The sequence below is a fragment of the Quercus suber genome, unplaced genomic scaffold (genome assembly GCF_002906115.3).
Source record: "Quercus suber isolate HL8 unplaced genomic scaffold, Cork oak 2.0 scaffold_43, whole genome shotgun sequence".
In the NCBI taxonomy this organism is placed as follows: domain Eukaryota; kingdom Viridiplantae; phylum Streptophyta; class Magnoliopsida; order Fagales; family Fagaceae; genus Quercus; species Quercus suber.
Window position 1 is genome coordinate 103,750 of NW_027069508.1, and position 22,902 is coordinate 126,651.

Here is a 22,902-nt window from a genome sequence, read left to right on the forward strand (position 1 = left end):
ATTGGTAGCCATATCTATGACTTCCATGAACTGAATATGCAGAGGTAGCCTAAAGGAATTCCAAAAAGGTGCTTGGAGCCAAACGGCTTGAGCAAAGGAGCATTCCCATAGGAGATGAGTACATGATTCAATCGCCTCCAAGGAGCATTCCCATATCTATGCAAGCTCTCCAAATAAGATTTTTAATCTTAGGTGGGATCACTGCAGACCAAACATGTTTCCAAAAGAATGTCAGCTACCAGCATTAGATGTTGAAGCCATATTCCTATTAGCAGCTTCCTCAATTTCTCTTTGAAGGAAATATGTACTCTGAACAGAGAAAACACCTCTTCGATTTTTGGTCCAAATCAAAGAATTAGCAAGCCTTTTGACACTTAGCAGAATGGATTTAATGATATCAGCTTCAAAAGGGAAGAAAATAGAGTATATTAGAGTTCCTTTCCACCTTGGTTGAAAATCAAACCCATTTATTAGATCAGAAACCCGAGCATCAAAAGTTCGTGGTGATAAAACTTTTTGGTTTGATGACATGGGCAACCACTTATCTTGCCAAATATTAATTGAAGATCCAGTTCCAACTCTCCAGCGGCTACCTTGGATCAAGAGGTTTTGGCTTTGGGCAATACTACACCATGCATAAGATGCATGGGATGGTATGGCTGCCTCTAAAAAGGATCCATTGGGAAAATATTTAGATTTGAAGATTCTGAAAAATAGAGAATCCTGACAGTGTAATAATCTCCAACCTTGTTTAGCAAGAAGGACAAGATTAAAACATTTCAAGTCTCGAAATCCCATGCCGGCATCCTTCTTGGCGAAACAAAGATGCTTCCGGCTAAGCCAATGCATCTTCTTCTCCACTTCCTTTAGTCCCCACCAAAATTGTCCCATTATAGAATTAAGTTCATTACAAAGCCCATTAGGAAACAGAAAACAGTTCCTGGCATACGTAGGAATTGCTTGAGCTACTGATTTAATCAACACTTCCTTCCCAACTTGAGATAAAAACTTACCTTTCCAACTGCTGAGTTTAGACTGAATCCTTAATTTAATTTCAGCAGAAGCTTGCTTCTTACCTCTTCCAATGATAAGAGGAAGCCCAAGGTATTTCTCAAAAGGTTCATTAGATGTGGCATTTAAGTAAAGTCTAATCTCCTCCTTAGGTCCATTGGAGCATTTTTGCCAAAAAAGATAGTAGTCTTATCACAGTTAACCTTCTGTCCCCAAGCCAACTCATATGAACTAAGGATTTCTTTGATGGTTTGACATTCTGCAATGGATGCCTTGCAAAATAATAGACTGTTATCAGCAAATAGTAAATAAGTAATCATAGGAGCACCCTTGGAGATACTAACACCATGAAGTCTATTTGTTTGAACTGAGTTTCTAATAAGTGCTGAAAACCCTTAGAGCAGAGTAAAAATAAATAAGGCGACAAAGGATTACCTTGTCTGATCCCTCTAAATGGTTTGATAAATCCAAATGCCTCACCACTCACAATTACAGAGTAAGAAACTGAAGAAATTCTATCTAAAACCAGATTAACCCATCGAGGATGAAAGCCCATTCTCAACATCAAAGCTTTAAGATAGTACCATTTAACTCTATCGTATGCCTTGCTCATGTTAAGTTTAAGAGCCATGTGAGTAGATGTACCCCATCTTTTGGTCTTCATGTAATGCAAAGTTTCAAAAGAGATCAAGATATTATCAATGATTACTCTTTCTGACACAAACGCAATTTGACAGTTAGAGATAATCGTCCCCAAGATCTTCTTCAGTTTTTAGCTAAGACCTTTGAAACAATCTTGAAAATTACATTACATAGACTAATAGGCCAAAAGTGAGACATAGATTCTGAATTTTTCCTCTTAGGAATAAGGGTGATGTGAGTAAGATTGATACTGCTTAAGATCTTCCCTAAGTTAAGGCAATCAATGACAGCACTAGAAACATCATGACCTACTATATGCCAAAAGTGTAGAAAAAATAAAGGATTCATACCGTCAGGGCCCGGGGCTTTAGTAGGATGCATCTGGAAGATTGTTGTCCTGACTTCATCTTCTATGAATTCTTCAAGTAGAATACTATTCATATATGGAGTAACAACTCTGTCCATATGCTGAATTACCTGATGAAAAGAGTTAGATGAGGCCGAACTGAAAATTTCCTGGAAGTATTGCGAAGCAGCAAATTCCAGGTCTGATTGTTGTGTTATCCAACTCCCATTAGAAACTTTTAACTTCGAAATCTTGTTACTTCTTCTTCTCTGAGAGGCCACAACATGGAAATATTTTGAATTGCGATCCCTATGTTGCATCCAAGAAACACGAGATCGTTGGTGCCAATACATCTCTTCCTACGAAATAAGTTCATTCAATTTCGACCTTGCTGCGTTCCTAAGCTGAATTCTTTGAGGATAAGATAGATTAAAGTGGCACTCCGTTTCTAAGCTGGACATCAATTTCCTTTTAGCTGCAATAGATTTCACAAGTCCTCTGAAATTCCCTCCACCCCACTGAAGCGAAGCAACCTGAACAACCTTGATCCTCTATATCAAACAATACATTAGAGTGCCCCACTGTGGAGTGTCCCAACTGGATCTAATTACATCCTCACAATCTGGATTCCTAGTCCATAAAGCCTCGAACCATAAAAATCTGTGCTTCGGTCCCTTTGGCAGAGCAAACCGTGTAGCTTTAATTTTAGTTAGCAGGGCTAAGTGACCCAAAAAGCCAAAAGGAATGTGAAATAGTTTGGAGTAAGGAAAAAAAAAATTGGTCATTCTTGATTACATAATCCCCGATCTAATCTCTCATATACTAGCTTTCCTTGAAATCTATTGTTTCACCAAGTAAACCTAGGGCCTTCAAAACCCAAATGCAGTAGTGAACAGTAATCTATCACGTGTTGGAATTCAGCTATTTGAGTATAAAGACGAGAACCACTACCCCAATACTCATCTTGATGAAGAATTTCATTGAAATCACCTATTAATAACCAAGGATAAGACATCCTGTAATGTAATGGGCGCGTAACAATTCCGAAGATTCACCGCTTCTTGCTATCACTGGATGACCATAAACGCCAGTAAAGCGCCACTCAACTCCTTCAAAGGTTACTAGAGCATGAATGTGATGAGGTGAATAAGTTTTAACTGCAAGATTAATATTTTTACGCCACAGGAGTGCTAATCCACCACCTAAGCCAATGCGTGGGACATCCAAACCCTGTGTCATTTTTAACTTTTCCTTCAGCTCAGCAAAGCCTCGTTTATCAAGTTTAGTTCACATAGAAATAAAATTTGGGGAGCTTCTTCTGTTGCTAAACAACGAAGTTCAACTACCATCTCTGGGATCCCAAGCCCATGGCAGTTCAGGCTTAGAACTTTTATGGGTTGAAAAGGGGTTGAGTACCAACCCCAGTGGTGGGAGCAGATAATTGAAAATTTTCTTTCTCAACTGAAAACTTTTTCTATTTATAACTGATATCAGGGTCTGTGATAGGATCCAATGCTCCAACAAGCCGCTTTGTAGGTACTAGCGTAGAGGTGGATGAATCCTTAGGATTCAAATTTGACTTATCCTTGAAAATCTGCTTCCAACTAAGTAAATGTGTAGTTTTTGGTTTTGGAATCTCAGCAGCAACATCAGATGAGGATTCCATCTCTATATCCTCATAAATATCAGGCAGTTTCTCAAAAGGAATTTTAAAATTCCTAGCTTCTTTCTCCAAACCCGAACAACTAATATGTGGGGGCTTATTGGTTGAGGATAACTCAGCTATCTCAGTAACATGATTTTCGGCCTTATCACAATGTTTGGACTCATGAGAATTTTACAAATTATCCCTCAACTTGAAATTTGAATCCGAACTGAGATTAACCAAATCTGATAGGATAGGATAGTTACCCTTATTAGAGTTTGAATTGGATGAAACTTCTGTATTCTTAGCTGCTCGATCCATTTGAGATTTCAAACCTCCGATGGAACTAGGAACCAAATCTTTTTCCCGTGCTAATTCTCCTCTGTCTTTTGAGGGTGTACCAAATGACGCAGGTTTCCCTGGGTTCACCACCGAGACTGACAAAAGAGGATCCATTTGAAGATGCTGTTGTTGAACAAGAACCTCATCATCCTCCACAAGTGATTGAGTATCGTCTTCCTCATCATCTCGAATATCTGAAGTAGAATTCCTTGGATCTTTTTTCCTATTCCCTTTCGGGACCAAAGAGCAGAGCCATGGCCCAAATTGAAACCCATCCACATCTGCAAAAAAACATCCCTTCTTCAACTAAGGACATTCTCTATCTTGATGACCGAGAATACTGCACCTATAACAGAATATTGGAAGCCTTTCATATTTAAAAGCAACTAGCCTCAAGATCATCAATTTGAATCATCTTCCCCCGCATAAGAGGCTTAGTAATATCAATGTTCACTTTGATTTGAAGGAAAGGACCCCAAGCAAGCCCACTTTTAGGTGCATCCTCCATTATAAGCTTCCCCATTTCATTGCCGATATGGGTTCCAATAACCTTATTCATACTTTTTATGGGGATATTGAAAATAAGAATCCAAAAAGGAGAATGGCTAAATGTGACGTTGGCTGGGCTGGAATCATTAAGGAAACGCTTCATTAAAATCAGTTTCTCATCAAAGGACCATGGGCTTTTATCGATTATGTCATCAAATGATCTTCCGAACCAAAAACAACGATAAAGAGATTTTGTCCCACCTCTCTGATGGTTACACCCTGATTAAGGTGCTAAAGATCACCACAAGTAGTTTTAAACGCTTCCTTATTAAACTCTTTGTTGGTCTGCAGCTTGAACAAAATACTATACTGTGCCTACTGTTTGGAGCCTGCAACTTCAGAAGCTTCCATTGTCATGACTCCTTTTTCCTCTTTTGAAAGTTTGAAGTTTCTCCATTGTTCTTCCATTGATGCATCCATGATGAATAAACTACCAAGAGAAGAAAAATTAATTGCAAAGAGAACCAAAGCCTTCTATGACAATCTGGATACACAGATTGGAGAAGTTGTACCTCACAAAAGGCAGTGAGTTTTTATCTTCTACAATCCATGACTACACTGAGCCGAGAGAGAGAGAGAGAGAGAAGTTTTAGTGAACTGATTTTCTTTTAGATTAGAAATTTTAAAAATATCTTTTTAAAGCTCTCTATTGTACAATGTTATTTACACAGAATATACATCAATATACAAACTATTCAGTTTTTCTCTTTCTCACTGTATATTCTTTACAATCTTGACGCTTTTAATACACATGCCAATTTTGTGTCAGTCAGATATTATTTACTATATGATCTACAAGCTTATATATTATGCATAATTTTAAACTATAAAAACTTGCAATTTAAATAATTTATTGATAACATAACTATTGACCTTTAATTTTCTATAAATTTTACAAGCATGGAAGATATAAGAAGAAGATGTAATCTAATGATGGATTTGTCAAAATTCACATCTAATAAAAAGATATTGAGTAAGGTTGGCTACAACCAATTTTGTAGTTTAAGGCTACAACAAATTTTGTAGCTAAACTTTGTCTTTATTGAACTTTAAAGCAGCCATGATTTTACTTTAAAATAGTATGATTTTGGTATCTATCTTTGGCTTTCTATCATTTATCCTACTTTTTTTTTATAGGAAGACAATCCTACTTTATGTTTCATTAATCACAATTTATTAGATATTTATGAACATTTATCATACTTTATGCTTGTTAATCACAATTTATTAGATATTGATGATCTCAGTAGAATTTAAGGTTGGACACAAAATGTGGATGAGGTGTATTAAGAGGGGATAATAAAATAAAATAAAAAACTTTATCCCCTAGATTTAGCATCCATTTGGGATAAGCTGAAAATTTCAACTTATCTACACTTTTAACTTATTTTTGCTACTATTCATGAGTCTTACTGCTTTTTTTTTAATACTATTCATGGATCCCACTATACTATTCAACTTATTTTTAAACTTATTTTCTACACTTTCAGTAAAAAAATTTCAACTTCAGCTTTTGTGTTAATCGGATATTATTTATTATATAATCTATAAGCTTATATATTATACATAATTTTAAACTACAAAAACTTGCAATTTAAACAATTTATTGATGACATAATTATTGATCTTTAATTTTCTATAAATTTTACAAGTATGGAGGATATAAGAAGAAGATGTAATCCAATTGTGGATTTGTCAAAATTCACCTCTAATAAAAAGATATTGAGTAAGGTTGTAACTTAATATTACAACCAATTTTATAGCTAAATTTTGTCTTTATTGGACTTTAAAGCAACCATGGTTTTACTTTAAAATAGTATGATTTTGGTATCTATCTTTGGCTTTCTATCATTTATCCTACTTTTTTTTATTTTATAGGAAGACATTTATCCTACTTTATGCTTCATTAATCATAATTTATTAGATATTTATGAACATTTATCATACTTTATGCTTATCAATCACAATTTATTAGATATTTATGATCTCAGTAGAATTTAAGGTTGGTCACAAAATGTGGATGAGGTGTATTAAGAGGGGATAATAATATAAAATAAAAAACTTTATCTCCCAGATTTAGCATCCATTTGGGATAAGCTGAAAAATTCAACTTATCTACACTTTTAGCTTATTTTTGCTACTATTCATGGATCTTACTGCTTTTTTTGATACTATTCATGGATCCCACTATATTATTCAACTTATTTTTTAACATATTTTCTACACTTTTAGTAAAAAAATTTTAACTTCAGCTAAATAAGATGTTCTCAAATAGACACTTAGTCAACTTAGATAAAACGATACTCACATCCCTAATATGATTTTTTTGGTTTTTTTTCCCCTAAAAATTAATAACAGGTTTTTTCTCAGACCAAAAAAATAAATAAATAAAATAAAATTATAAGGTCCTCATCCTCATCTATATAAATCCAACTACCCCTACACACTCGGTGTACACACATTACCTCTACACACTCAGAGAAACCTAGAGTATATACACATTAACTCTTACAAACGAGAAAATGGTTGGCGCTCCTCTTAACAAAGCCTCCTTGCCCTCGGCTAATGGCGCAAGAACTACTACTACTCTCTCTTCAGACTCTGTTCTCGCTCTTAACACGTAAGTCTTATATCACCATTTTCAATACGAGAGCTTTGTAGTTTAAAGGTATTATTTAACGTTTTAAATATTCCTACAAGAATTAGAGTCTGGATTCAGAGTCCCACACCCTTCTGTTTTTTCTTTTTCTGTTTTTCAAGTCAAGTAGTAGTGTACCAATGACATTGAGTAAAACTCATTTGACACAAATATTTTGGTGGGTATATTGAGTGATATCTGATAAGTACCATGATATTTTTTTTTTAACATTTCTATGACAGTGGCGATCCGACGGTATTTGAGCCGTTTTGGCAAAAGATGGGTGACAAGTGTGACGTGTTGATCCGGGGCAGTGATTTGATGAGCTATTACAGTGATAAAAACAATGTGTGCTGGTTTTTGGAGCCAGAACTGGGTGATGCCATCAAGAGATTGCATGGTGTGGTCGGAAATGCGTTAACAGACAAGAGGCATATTGTGTTGGGGACAGGCTCAACGCAGCTCTTCCAAGCTTTGCTTTATGCTCTCACTGCTCCTGCTGCTCCTGAACCTGAATCAGTCAGTGTTGTTTCTTCTGCCCCTTACTATTCGGTGAGTCTAACTGATTGTAATTTCTCCTTTGCCTTTTACTTAGAATGTGCATGCATAGATCGGGTTAGGTCGGGTTGGAGGGTTTCTTCAACCTAAATCGATCCATCATATGTGTAGAATCCAATTGGTAAAACATTGAACTTTTATTAATTATTTAAACATTTTTTAAATAGTAAATTATGACAATTCATATACTATTTTTAAATTGTATTCCAAATTCATCAAATTATTTCTCAAAAACCAAAATCAATCAAAATAAAATAAAAATTAAAACAAGGGTAGTGAAATAAGCTTTTATACATGATGGACCGGATTAGGATATAAATGGGTTGAAAAAACTCTTAACCCGAACTTGACTTCACTCAAGGTTGACAATAATTAAAATTCCAACTCAACCCTTAAGCATAGATACATCGTTTTTGTGTAAGAACTAAGAACATGTTTCTTGAACATACAAAAAGTTGGGAACATGCTGCGAACATATACACGTACTTGTGTTTAGAACCATTACAAAACATGGGGACATGTGCATGTGTGATTTAGAACCAACATGTTTCTTGGGTTTACTCCAACTGAATAAATTAGACGGCCTCTTATCGATTGGAGGTAGCTAAACTTAAATTTCGACATGACCAAGCCGCATTAGACGGCAATTAGGATAAACTAATAAGATAAATTTTTTTTTTTAAGAGAGTTTCAATTTATGGTGTCCACTCCTGATGATAATTCTTTATCATCAGATTAAGACACCAATCAGTTTTTGATGTAGGTAGAGATTGAACTTCAAATCTCTTATACAACCATCAGAGACTTTACCAATTGAGCTAACTGAAACTCACAATATAACTAATAAGATAACTTAGATAAGTATTTCAAAATATATAAAAGGTTTGGAAAATAGATACGGCTCATATTCTTCACCTTAAGAATTGGATCTTATTTATTTGAATCAAAGCATGTGTTTAATTTGAACTAGATATCTTTGTTGAATATTTCGGTGCTTTTACTAGTATAAACTAGAAATTACGATTTGCTCCCAAAAAAAAAAAAAAAAAAAAAACTAGAACTTACGATGGCATATACAAATATTGAACTAGATATCTTTGTTGAATATTTCGGTGCTTTTACTAGTATAAACTAGAAATTACGATTTGCTCCCAAAAAAAAAAAAAAAAAAAAAACTAGAACTTACGATGGCATATACAAATATACTAGCATAGTCACATAATTTTTCCTCAAATTCTACATACATGCATGTACTTTAAATATTTTACGTTGCAATCTATTTCTTTCAAAAAAAAAATTCGAAGATTCAATCAATTTCACCTTAAGAATCGGATCTTATTAATTTGATTCTAAGCATTTTTTATTTGAACTAGGTAACTTTTTTTTCTTTTTTTTGAGAAAGAATTTGAACTAGACCTCTTTCTTATTGATTTGATTCTAACCGTGTTTAATTTGAACTAGATCTTCTTCTTTTTTTGGTGAGAAGGAATTTGAACTAGATCTATTTCTTGTTGATTTGGTTCTAATCATGTTTAATTTGAACTAGATCTTCTTTTTTCTTTTTATTTGAGAAGGAAGAACTAGATTTGTTGCATATTTCGGTACTTTTACTAGGATAAACTAGAAATTACCATGGTACTAGCATAGTCACATAATTTTTCCACAAATTCTACATCCATGCATGCATGTACTTTAAATATTTTAGTTGCTATTTTTTTAAAAGATTCAATCAATTTGTTATTAAATATGATAAAATTTCAAGTTATGGTGTCCACTTATCATTAAGCTAAAACACAAATTAGCTTTCAGTGTAGGCAAAGTTCGAATTTCATATCTTTATTTCGACAGCAATAAACTTTACTAGTTGAGTTAATTAAAACCCACTAGAACCCACTATTTTTGTTGCTAAATAATAATGCTTATTGCTTGCAGTTATATCCTGAAATGATAGAAATCCTACACTCGGGGCTATACAAGTGGGCAGGTGATGCATGTACCTTTAACGAGGATGGACGACCCTACATAGAGGTGGTGAATTCACCAAACAACCCAGATGGTACTCATAGAGGAGCGGTGGTGAACGGTGGTAAAGGAAAGGTTATCTATGACTTTGCTTACTACTGGCCACAATACACAGCCATTACCTCTGCAGCTGATCATGAAATTATGCTCTTTACATTGTCCAAATGCACAGGACATGCTGGTTCCCGGATTGGGTTAGTATCTTATTCCATGGTTATGTAGGGAAGTGTGTAGAAAAATATAATTGACCAAAGAAAGTAGATTTCTAAAAAATTATAAGAGATGTGGGGGAGGAGCATCGAAGCTTCAATTCTCCTTATAAAATATACCAGTTCAGTGGCGAAATCAAGATTTGACTTGAAAAAAGGCAAAATTTACCACTTGCAATAGACATATACATAAAAAATTTAAGTCCTTTTAATTTTTTCTTTCAAAGTCGTAGTTCTACTTACAAATGAAAAGGTTTTTGCTTCTTAAATAGACATTAAGTATAACTTATCTAAATTTCCATTATTTTGGTAAAGCTATAGTGTAGTTCTATTTATTGATTTAGCATAAATGAAACTAACGTGTAGTTTTTTTTTTAAACATAAATTTTTCTAGATTCATTTGTACTTTGTAATTAATTTTTTATAATAAAAAAATAGGCCAATGAAAATAATCAAACAAAATCTATAAAAATAATATCAAATTTTGGAGCTTATATATATGTAATTATTCTTCTATTTTGTTAACCTTTGTTTTTCCTACCATTGTTTTACTTTTATAGATTTTGAATATTCAAAGACATATAAAAGAGAACATTTCGTTAGTTATATCCAAAAAAAAAAAATCACCCAAGAAAAGAAGACAAATCAATTAATATCATTATATTGTATTACTCCCTGAAGTACTGGTGCCTAGGGTACAATATTTCCCTTTTACCGAAAAAAGCAAAGTACCGGTATCTAGTTGGAAAACCGGAATACGTTATTGTATTACACTAGTTACTTTACTATGTTTAATACTTCAATACTGTATTAAAAATTGTATTACTCCATTATGTAAATTTTCAAGTAGCGTGAAACAGCCGGTATATTTAACTTATAGTGAAACTGCAAAATAATAGTATCTAGGATTTTTGGGTAGGGTCAGTGAAGCAATTGCCCCCTTTCCACCCTCACGGCACCGTCCATGGACCAATTAATGCCACTAAACTACAAAATTATTAACAATTACTTGTAAAATTCTCTATTTACACTATCATATAATTAGCAAATTTTACGATGTTAAAGTTATAGCCTAATGGTAATGGTATTTTTTGTAGTATTTTATGTCCGTAGTTCGAATCCCACTTCCCCTCTTCTCCATTGTCTACCTATAAATAAAAATAACAAATTATATGGTTAAAACAATGAGACAAGAGAGGCAATCGTGAGCTTTGCCTTTGTTTTTAAACCTAATTATAAACTAATGATTTGCCTTTGTTTTGTATGGAAGATGGGCTCTTGTTAAGGATAAAGACATTGCTGAAAAGATGACTGATTACATAGCAATCAGCTCAATTGGTGTATCAAAAGAATCACAGGTCAGAGCAGCAAAAGTCATAGGAGTGCTTTGTGATGGCTGCGAAAATGTTGGGCTTGGAGAATCAGAGAACTTTTTTGAATTTTCTCGAAATCTCATGGCTAAAAGATGGCAGAAATTAAGAGAAGCTCTAAAACATAGCGAGTGTTTCACTTTGTACAAGCATCCAAGAGAGCATTGCCTCTTCACTGGCGAGTTCACTAAAACATTGCCAGGTACGTTTTCAATAAATACAAAACTATAGCATGGAATATCCCATTTCTTAATTTCTCTCATTTAAAAAAAAATATTGGAAAATGCATGTTCTAACATAATTACTTTATTGTTTCCCTAACAGCTTTTGCATGGTTGAAGTGCAAAGAAGGTATAGAGGATTGTAATGAATTTTTAAGAGGATTAAAGATTGCTGGAAGAGGGGGCAAGGCTTTCGGTGTCGATCCAATATTTGCTAGGGTTAGTATGTTAAGCAGGGAAGACGAGTTTAACCAATTTATAGAGCGATTGGTGGTTGCAACCCAGGGGATTAGCAGTGGACATTAGTTTATATCTTGGAGTCATGGGAGTTTGAGATGAAATTTGTAAAATTCTTAAAAGAGAGTTTCATAAATAATAAGAACCTCTAAGCTCCAGCTCTTTGTGTTACATGTCGTTGTCTATTGAAATACTCTCACCTTGATAAGAATAATAAAAATATCAATGTACTTTTTTTTTTTATATTATAATTCGATAGTTACAATAAGGAAAGAGATATAAACCTTAGATGTTTCTGTTGAAAATATTAAGAGATATCAACCAATTGAGTTATAAGACTCTAGACAATACATTTATTTAAACCTCTAAATTGTTCAATTTGACAATTTGTGTTTTGTGATGTTTAACATAATTATAATTTTTATTAAATTATTTTTTGAGAAGGAGAAGGAAGGACGGGAGGATATTAAATTTTATAATCCCAATAAATGTCTATTAAAATCCTAATAAAGGTACATTAAAAGTTTATGAGTAGCCTATTAAACACGACCCACCTATGAAGCCCACTAAAAGTCCAATGGGAATTATCCATGAGCTAAGCCATGACAAGAGCTAAGGTTTTTCTCTATACTCGGCTCATTAAATGGTCAACAGCCCGTTTGGCTCATCCCACATAGCCCATGGCTACCATCGAACCCAAAGCTCACCGAAAAAATTTGGTGAGTATAGCCGTATAGGCGCCCGGAATTGAGGCTTCTAGAATTTGGAGTTGCCACTTGATTATTTAAGGATAAAATCAAGAAAACTAAAAGATAATGAAAAAAAATACATCTTTATTCAGATGAATAAGATTACATTATCTTCAAGATTTTTTTTTTAAAGATAAAAAATAAGAATACATGGCTTATGCTGAGTTATGCTCTTAGCTACAATCTAAAGAAAACTACAATCCTTTGAGTTCTAGTATATTTTTAAAACAAAAATTACACAAAACTTGAGTATTCTTTGAGACGTGTTTGCATATCATTACATACGTGTGTCAATTATTCTAAATCCATTTGTAAATATCATATAACTTTATATAACAAAAAAAAAAAAATCAATTATTACATAAACTTTTCAACTAATTGTAATTTTTAGGTGGACAGTTTGGTATCCACTGGGACCTCTCTGCATACGCTTTCAAAATTTAACACAACCACTTGGGCTGCAATAGTCGGCCGGCCCTTTGGGAAAAAAACTAGCCTACAATCTAACCCACAGGCCTCGATAATTCTAGACCAGGCCAGGCTGCAGGCATTTTTGTGACACTTAAATTGGGCATTAAAAGCTATCTGGGAAAATGAGATTACGATTTACAAGCCAGATAGCATAGATCAAGAAATTTCTCAAGGAATACTAATTTGAATACAAAGATCACAGGAAAATATTGAAATTACAAGATATGCTATGTTATTCCGAACAGAAGAAAAGGATAACAAAATGTACTTTCTGGACAACCACCAACTAAAAATCCTGTTAAAATAATTCACGATGCACAAACCAACCAAAATAATGCCAGAGAACCAAAAATGATTATTCTCAATAATCATCAATGCATGGCAACGGACTTTCAAAAGGCTCCTTGTCCTTGATATATATCCAATTTAGTACTCACGGAGAAATACACGTGGTGGATAGAAACAACATGTGAAGCAACCATCATATAAGCCTTAGTTCATATTCGCCAGCCATTGTTATGTACCGCACCCATGGAAGAGCTTGGTATCCACTTTTCTCAATAATCTTCAAGTATCGAACCTACAAAATCACCAGATTTATGTAATGTAATTTATACTAATCTCATCTTGCTTCGATCTGTCATGATTCATGTTAATTTAAAAACGGTCTTAATATATAGTAAACCCAAAAAAAGTTCATCTCTTTGGTGGTCCCTATGGCATATTGTGTCTTACTACATATATTATTTCAGATTCACACAATACTCAAAAAACGGAAATGAAGAAACAACACAGTGGTCGAGTTCGCTATTGTGGATAATGGAATTTAGCAATAATAATAATAAAAACTCCCTTTTCAGTCTGATCCATTAATATCCGTTTGTCAACAGAACAAAAAGCCTTTTGCTTTTTGCTAAATATAAGACAAAAGATATATAGTGTTTGGTAACTTTTATACTAAAACGTGTAACAAAAAAATAAAAGTTAGCTTTTTTTTTTTTTAAAGCTATTTTTGTTCATTTTTAAATAATAAAAAACTGAGTCAAAATGCTTTAGCCAAATGGATGTGTAACTTGTTTCTTTTCCGCTTGTTATTTCTTTTCCTTTCTTACTCTTCCTTTTCCAGTCAATTTCTTGACTATCACATCAATCCTACGAGTCTAGATTCTTTGAAATTTACTATATGTGAATTTTGTTACAAAACAAACAGGTTAAGCTAATGAAGTCGCATGTGCTATTCTACCAACAAAAAATTATTTATATAATTGATCGAACAAATACTGGATGACCATCAACTGGTACCAACTAAAAGAAAAGTACCAGTACTGTGATTGATTTTAACCCTTGCATTGTTAAGAGTATGCTTCTCAATCTGAGAAAGGAGAAATTGTGGGGAGGGAGGGGGGGATGTCATTTACCAAAAGCATGAGTAACTGAAGATAAACAAGAGAACATCATCAAGCTGTCCCATATAATATAGCATGCAAACTGGTTAAATGGGCTATGGTTTGTGAACCAGTTCGTTATGGAGGGTTAGGTATAAGGAACATGAGAAGATTTTTTTTTTTTTTTTTTTGTTGATACAGGAACATGAGAAGATTTAATCAAGCTTTGTTAGGGAAATGGCTTTGGAGATGTGGGACGGAAAGGGAGTCCCATGGAGAAAGGTTATAGAGACGAAATACGGGAATGAATGGAGAGAATGTTGCACCAAAGCTGTTTTGTATCCCTATGGTGTGAGTCTTTGGAGATTGATTAGACAGCAATGGGAGACCTTTTCCCAAAAACCTTTAGTTTGAGGTGGGTAATGGCACAGAGTGAAATTTTGGCATGGCGTATTGTGTGGTGATTGTCCACTCAAGAATACTTTTCTGGAGTTATTTAGCTTCAGTAACATTAAAGAGTCCTTAATTGCTGATGTTTTACAACTCTCTTCTAGGGTGCGCCATTGGGGTGTTCATTTCTCTAGACCGGTCCAAGATTGGGAGTTGGAGTCACTAGTATCATTTATAGATCTTATCTATTCCAAGTTTGTTAAGGGTGAGGGAATGGATAGACTTTGCTGGAAACCTGCCAAGAGTCGGGTTTGAGGTGCATGGTCATTACTATTCCCTATCCTCAACTAATGTGGGAAGACTGTGGATCAACTGCTCCTTCATTGTCCTATAGCTTTGGAGACTGGTGCTTTTACTCTTTTGTTTATTTGGCTTCCATTGGGTTATGCCAAAGAGAGTCACTGATATGTTTGCATCTTGGCAGAGGTATTTCAACAAACATAGAAATATCGCTTTTTGGAAGGCTGTGCCACATTGCATTATGTGGTGTCTTTGGCAAGAATGAAATTCTAGAAGTTTTGAGGGACGTGAATGGAATATCCTAGACATTAAAGCCTTCTTCCTCCGAACTTGGTTGGATTGGAGTGCTGCTTTTCTCTCTCTGCCTTGTTCTTCTCTTTACATTTGTTTGATCATTTTATTTTGAATTGATTGTACTTCTCTCTTAGTGCACCATCAGTGTACTAGGTTTGTTTTCTGGGAAAAGTTAAAGGATGCCCTAAGGGCATTGGTTTAGGGAATACTTTTAGAAACTTTTTATAGGAAAAGAAAAAAGCAATTGACTTTTTTGACAACCTTTTATATTTCCCATAAAAGTGATATTCAAAATTTTCCTAAAATGGCTCATTAACAAATGCCCTAAGGGCATCCTTTAACAGGACCCTTGTTTTATTTCTAATAAAAAATTTCATTACTTAAAAGAATATATATAGCATGCAATACTGTTCCATGTAAACACATACCTGTATCCCTGAAACAGTAAAATATGGTATCTCAAACTTCACACGTATAGGAGCTTTTCTCTCAGGAGCTGCCTCTTCTGCTGTTATACTAGGAAGACGAAACTCTGCTCTCAACATATACTCCTAAACAATTTATATTTGAAAATAGTATTAACAAAAAAAAAAACTTTTTTAATAATCATGGGCAACATAATCTAAAGTGGCCTCATACCTTGCCACCTGGAAAAGATTTTATTTTCCAGACCATTGCATCCTTTTCTGGTGCATACGATGCAGACCCCATTGATGTACGAACATCTGGATTTGTAGCATCTGATGGCACAGGCAACTCAATCTCAACATTTGTGGCAGTGCTGCACAATTAGTATTAAAGAAAAACATCAGGCTGTGAAACACTCAGAGCAATAGCCTTAAATAGAGACATGTTAAGTAATAGCCTTACCTGCGCTCCTTGAACTGGCTCCGAGCCTTTACCATAATCTCGATACGGCTTTTAGAATGCCTTTCAACTTGAGCTTCCACCCAAATCAAAGGCTTTACCTGCTAACAGAATTATTAAAATTTAACTGATCAAATGCCATGGAATAAGCAACTAAAAACAGAAAAGGACAGCATTTGTAAAGTAAAAGGTAAACCTGAGTGCTGAGTCTATATGTCATGAGATCAAAAGCTCCATCAGGCGGTATGAAGGATATGGTCCGATCATTTTCAAACCGGGCCAAACGCACACACCTAGACCAAAATTGGCATTTACTTTAGAACTTGCAGCAATGATAGCAATTTTGCACTTAATACTAACCAAAGACTTAAGCTACATACTGATGAAATTTGATGTCTTCCAAATCAATAGCCTTTCCCTTGGTTGCTCGACCTTGTGCCTCCAATAATACTCTATCATTTAGGCCAAGCTTACACTCGGGCATGCCACTGCAACAGACAAATTGATGAATATTTATAGTATCCTGCTAAAACTGACCAGAACATAAGGATGAGTAACAAGCTCAGAGGTAGAGAAAGCTAGATAAGAAATATATTTCTGCAAGCAATATTACACAAAACTATCAAGTGCTAGTCCAAGTGTTTAAAGCTTGGATTAAATTGCCTACATTATAGGATAGGGTGGAGACTGGAGATGTATATATAAAAATATCACAATTAGCATAAGCTTTAGAAGTAAAGCCCACAGAACCATAGAAGGGATGAAGCATTAAGCAAGCGTGTGGATCACTTGAATGTACAAACATTTTTATTTGACTTTCTGATAAGTCAATCTGATCACAAGGTAGTCCACACTTGTTATAAAAAAAAATGCATGTCCTAAAAGCTAACAATTCAGACAGAGAAATGAACATGTGGAATCCATGACTAGACATCCAATGAAGTAATTCTACCATACCAATCAGCACCATTTGTTTGCATGTTAACCCAAAAATTTGGTGCATTTTACAACAATCTTTACCCATTTGTTACGATGGATTTCTAGAAAATGACTCTTTTTAAAATTTAAAAAAAAAAAAAAAAAAATTGACTCATTTACCTGTTTTTGGGTGCAAACCTAAAAATGAGCCAACAAAACATTATCATTTTGCTAGCAAATGGAAGAATAAACCCCAAATTCAAAATCTACACATATAATTAAGTTGGAAAAGAGAAAGGTTTGCAGGTGAAAACTTAGACATGAGACACCATAAAGGATGTCATAACTGCTGGCAGTGGGCTATCACTTGAATCCTATCTTTGAGAAAGTTTTTTATGGTATAAATTTTATTTGTGGTAGTTTGTTGAGTATATAATGTCCCAAAACTACTTTTAAAAATTGGGACACAGATAACGTTTTCCAATCTATTGGGATTGTTTTCCATCGACCACAAATTATGCTTTCTATTGACTATTGTTTTCTACTCTACGAAACACCATAAACAAAGAGAGTGTAAATGTCATTTAGATGCAAATTTAAGAAACAACAGAATTTACTAGGTCTTACACTATTAACCTTGAGAACAAATTTTTCATTACAAATGGAGTTGTCTATTGCAAAGGCATCCTAAACTGGCACTCCAATATAGCAATATTTGCATTCACTCACTCCGCATGTCAATCCTCAGGTACAAATTTGGTGAGGAAATTATGAGATAAACCATTTAAACATTAATGAAGTTGAATGAAACTAACAGCAGCTACAATGTCTACTTGAAACTCAAATCTCAAAACTTTAATTGATAACACACCTTAAATAAGTTCTCATCTTCAATGCCCCAACAACATCAGACCTAATTATTTGTCCATTGCTGTTGACAAGTATATTAACACTCTCCACCACATCCAAGAAAACCTGACAAACAATATCAAGAGTGATGTTAGCACTACTACTAATTTTACTACATTATCATTACAAGCTAATGTGTCAAATTTCATACGCATGACAAAAAGTAGTCAACAAATTTATTTAAACAGTGGTTGATGTGTCTCCGATTACAATCATTGGCATGTCAGTTTGTAAGCATTTTGTAGTAAAACTAGTAGTACCTCGTTCTTCTTGTATTGTATCCCTTCGCTACGCCAAGAAACTGCGTTTGTTACGGCCATGGGAGGCCTCTGCGTAACCTCCATCCTATAAGCATCAGTCTTGATGAATTCACTAAGAATCTTCGCCTCTGTATACTGAGGGTAACCAAAGTCCATAATCTCATCAAGCAACTCGTACTGCCAAGAACACAAGGTAATTAGCATAAAGGCACATCTAGTTAAGCACAAGGCGCAATCAAATTCAATCAAAGTTAACAAAACTTCTCCTACCACTACAACAAAGTTGTCTCGAAGCGATTCCTCTTCTAACTCTTCAAAATAATGCTTAAAGACCTGCCAAATAGAAATCAACCATAACGAACAATCTCGATCTGTTACAAGCGACACGAATGCATTAGTGCCCTAATTACCAATCGAAGCTTACATCAACTAAGCGGTGTAGAAAGAAAAGAAGGCTGGCAGCATTGCAATTCTGCCTCGACGCCGCCATCAGGAACACATTATTGTGCTGTATAAACATGTAGGTTACACCATCATCGTACACAACCGGATCTTGCGTCTCTGGATCACCCTGATACCATACCAAAATACTCAATAACAGTTCTGTTGCCTTCAATTTAACTAAGAAGTCTAAGTTTAACACTTTTGCTAAGTTGAAATCACAGGAAAAAAAAAAAAAAAAGAGAATGAGCAAAATTACCTCTTTCTCGATGAGCTTGGCGAAGAATTTCTCGGCCTGAACGGCAGAGACATCGCCGCGATAGTCACGCCAAATGAGAACGCGGCCTTTGATATCTAGGAGAAACAGGGCCGACACTGCCCCTGCCATTTTTAGGCTTTCGAGGATCAGATCGGATTGGATCCGATCAAAATTGATGAGAGATTAGTGCTTGGATTTGGAGAAAATCGAAGAGCTATATAAGGTGAGATCTGGAGCTTAATTACCAGAGCTAATTGATAAGGAGAAGAGAGGTAGATCTAAATGGTGTGGTTGAAGCACAATCTACTTGTTGCTCTGCGATGCTGAACCATGTTTGGACACGGTTTTTTTTTTTTTTTTTTTGAACGATCTGTCAGAATTTAATTGAAGAAAGGTGTGTGTTTCGATTACTCATCTTTTTCTCTCTTTCTCTCATCGTGTAAATCTGTGTAGAAATGTAAATGGAGCTCGATTTTTGGTGTATAGTGTCAACTGGTTAAGTTTCGCTTCCAATGCAAACGACATTTGAGTTTCTTATCCGTACGACATCGTTTAGAGGAGAACTCTATTTTTTACACGGCGTCGTTTTTAGCTCTAGCTAGCTGCTTTAGAACATTAACAATTTTTTTTTTTTTAAATTTATTTTAAATACTCATTTTTCAAGACACACTCTATAGATGATGATAAAGAAATATGAAGATCAATCCCTACTTACATAAAAAATTAATTAATGTCTTGACTTAATGATAAAGAGCTCTCATTAAGTGCAGACGTCGATTGATATTTTGGTCTGATAATAAAGATTTATCATTAGAAACAGATATTATAGGTTGAACCCTCTTAAAAAAAATTTACACTATTTTTTATTAAAGTATTAAATTTTAAATTTTTTTAATTGCTTCTCTTTTTTTTACACATAATAACCACCATCTACTCTCTTCCTTCATTCTTAAATGAATAATGTTAGTGTAAATTCATATAATTATTATAGCAATCATGTATTTTTACACAATCTTACATAATTGGATGTAGGTGAATTTTGAGCTTGATTAACTAAAATGTGGTACTATTTCTATTATACTTGCAAGTGTCTTACTGTTTTTAAACTCCACGTAACTCATCAACAAATAGTTAGATCGGTTATATATATTATTTTTCTTTATTCTATTCTATCCAAAGTTTAGTTATTTGTTAATTTTCTAATTAATATGTCAATTTGACTACTAATATTACTTTTTGATTATTTCTATCTTTTTTTTTTATTCCCTTAACATAACTCAATATAGAATTCTATCTAAAGTTTATGTTAATTTTCTAATTAATATGTCATTTTTACTACTAATATTACTTTTTGATTACCTCCATCTTTTTTCATTACTTCAACATAACTCAATATATTATTTTTTATTGATACATTAATCATTTCCCTCTTAACAATGAACAAATCAATTCAAACTAATCTTTCTCATCTTTTCATCAATAACAAGACAATTGTTATATTTAATTTTTCTTTTTTATCCCGCCTAAAAATCTTCTCTCCATCCTTCTCAGCCTATAAAGGCTCTCAGTACCCACACAAATCTTCAAACCCACTCAAATACAACACAAACTTAGAGAAACTTTCAAGCCAAACCCAAAGAAACCAAGCCAAGATAATGCGTAGAATTGTTCCAATCATCACGAATAATGTTGATTGGATTTTCCACAGATCCAAATCTCAAATCTGCATGGAGGACTTGAAGGAGTTGGTAAGGAACCATGTATAATTAATTTATGATTCTTTTGTTTTTATTTATATGAAATATATTTTTTCTTGTGCTATAGAAACCCACAGAACAAATGGAGCAATATTTGGATGGGGTTTATCAAGAATAAGGTACACAACGGATGGAGCAGTATTTCGACGAGGTTCATCAAGAAATTGGTAATGTTTTTGTAATAGTTTCTTCTCTTTCTGATTATAATTTTACTTCTAAACAATTGTAGTAATTTGTGTTTTATTTTATAACAAATTAAAAAGACAATAAGAGTGGTATAATAATTTGATCATAATATATGTGTTTACAAATTTAAAAATTGCATGATATTGTGACTGATATAATTAAGCCAATTTCATGCCTACTAAACAAAATAAATACAAATATCATTTTTTTTAGAACTATGCAATTATCATTTTGATAAATAAAAATAAAGATATATCTTTCAATAATTGTTTTTAAAAGCTAATGTGGACCTTCATCAACACTTTGTAAAATTTTTGTAAAATTATTTGTGTCTGTAGCATTATTCTTCTTTTAAATATGGAGAAAACTTGAGATTTATTTTTATTTTTATTTTTTATAGTAGTTCAGCAAGATTGAGAAAATAATAAAATAAAATATAATTTCATAATTTATTGTAATAAATAAGAGAGAACACTAAAACATGTCATATTAATTAAGTAAGATAGTGCTTTTTAAACCGTTTGATTGCTTTGAGATCTATGGTGAACAAAATGTGTAACTTTTGTAAAATTACACTAGGTGTAACTTTACTAACTTAAACTCATATATGTGTGTGTGTATATCTTAGAAAACTGACATCAAAATTTCATTATACTTAAATAATTAGTTAATCACTTAAAATAATTAATAAAAAAGTATTTATTTATTATATTAATAATCTTTTTTAATTATATAGAATAAGTACTACAATTTTGGTTTTATATATATAATATCACTAAAAGAAGTTAAGAAATCTAATTGGTTATGACTAATTATAGTGAATTCACAAATATTTAATTTTTTTTAGCTTTTGTGTCAATCGTTGTCAAAACAACTAAACATTCTAAATCAATTATTATTACTAGCCTCTGAGCACGCGCGTGAGCACGTGCTTAGAGGTTCTTCTATTTTTTGAGCAAAATTTAATAATTTGAAATTATTACATTTTTCAATCACAAAATACCTAGGAGTGTGATTGGAAATATGTGTTTGCAGGTAAAATAATTTTTCATCACACCCTTAAGTATTTTTGTGATTAGAAAATATAGTAATCCCAAAATAGAATGGATGCAAATTATTAACCTTTACAAAAAAATAAATAAATAAAAAAAGGGCAATTTGAAAACCATCAAAAGAGTAGTCATGTTTTGTAGGCAACATTTTAGTGGGAGTTAAAGATGTATGTACTTATATATAAAAAAAAAATGTTTATATCTATTTATTTATTTATTTGATAACTATTAGTTTTTTTTTTCTTATTTAGTTTTTTTTTTTTTTTGATAAACATGAGGTTTTTTTTAAGGAAAAAAACAGCAGCAACGTGGGTTGTTTAACTTTTTTTTTTATTTTTTTATTTTTATATATCTATACTACTATTTAAGAGGCTTCCCCTTTGGACCAGATATTTTTGGTTCCAAAATACCCTTACATCCCTAGGTTTAAGTAGATACAAAACTAAATGATAGTCTGATAAAAATATATGTCTAACTTGCACTAAAACTACATTGCCTACAAAATAGGAACACTCTTCTACTAACTCACTTATTCAAAGCAAATATACATTTATTTTTTTTAAATAGAAAAATAATTTAAGCACCCCACGTTTATCCAAAAACAAATCTAAATAAATAAAAAAACTAAAGAGTTATTAAAAAAAAAAAACTAAACTACATAGATATATACACTTTTTATATTTTGTAAGTAGATATATCTTTAACTCCCACTAAAAAGTTTCCTACAAAACAATACTACTCTCCTAAAGATTTTCAAATTGCTTTATCCATTTATAAAAAAAAAAATAATAATAATAATAAAATAAATTAAAATTAAAAAAAAAACACATTTCTTTATAAAAACATATTTGCTGTATTGATTTAAAAAAAAAAA

At 33.1% G+C, this 22,902-nt stretch overlaps 3 protein-coding genes across 4 annotated transcripts; 1 reads left to right on the forward strand and 2 right to left on the reverse strand.

Annotated features, from left to right (window-relative positions):
* Positions 1-231: 231 nt before the first annotated feature.
* On the reverse strand, positions 232-2,352 carry LOC112010074 (uncharacterized). Its single transcript, XM_024042414.1, has 4 exons — positions 2,004-2,352; positions 1,447-1,725; positions 1,215-1,299; positions 232-1,078 (listed from the first exon to the last, which is right to left on the reverse strand). The coding sequence occupies exons 1-4, from the start codon at positions 2,350-2,352 to the stop codon at positions 232-234; spliced, it is 1,560 nt and encodes a 519-aa protein (XP_023898182.1).
* Positions 2,353-6,989: 4,637 nt separating this feature from the next.
* On the forward strand, positions 6,990-12,016 carry LOC112010065 (L-tryptophan--pyruvate aminotransferase 1). Its single transcript, XM_024042406.2, has 5 exons — positions 6,990-7,155; positions 7,416-7,725; positions 9,664-9,947; positions 11,233-11,534; positions 11,657-12,016. Exons 1-5 carry the CDS (start codon positions 7,058-7,060, stop codon positions 11,857-11,859), a joined length of 1,197 nt encoding a protein of 398 aa, XP_023898174.1. The 5' UTR covers positions 6,990-7,057; the 3' UTR covers positions 11,860-12,016.
* Positions 12,017-13,138: 1,122 nt separating this feature from the next.
* LOC112010091 (AP-1 complex subunit mu-2) lies at positions 13,139-19,551 on the reverse strand. 2 transcript variants are annotated; one of them, XM_024042429.2, is made up of 11 exons: positions 19,034-19,551; positions 18,758-18,904; positions 18,604-18,666; positions 18,334-18,510; positions 18,036-18,139; positions 16,627-16,734; positions 16,443-16,539; positions 16,250-16,350; positions 16,019-16,160; positions 15,808-15,930; positions 13,139-13,590 (listed from the first exon to the last, which is right to left on the reverse strand). In XM_024042429.2, exons 1-11 carry the CDS (start codon positions 19,160-19,162, stop codon positions 13,492-13,494), a joined length of 1,290 nt encoding a protein of 429 aa, XP_023898197.1. In that variant the 5' UTR covers positions 19,163-19,551; the 3' UTR covers positions 13,139-13,491. The 2 variants fall into 2 exon arrangements, with proteins under 2 accessions (XP_023898197.1, XP_023898198.1); XM_024042430.2 differs by having other exon boundaries at positions 16,250-16,347; positions 19,034-19,549.
* Between the last annotated feature and the right edge of the window lie 3,351 nt (positions 19,552-22,902).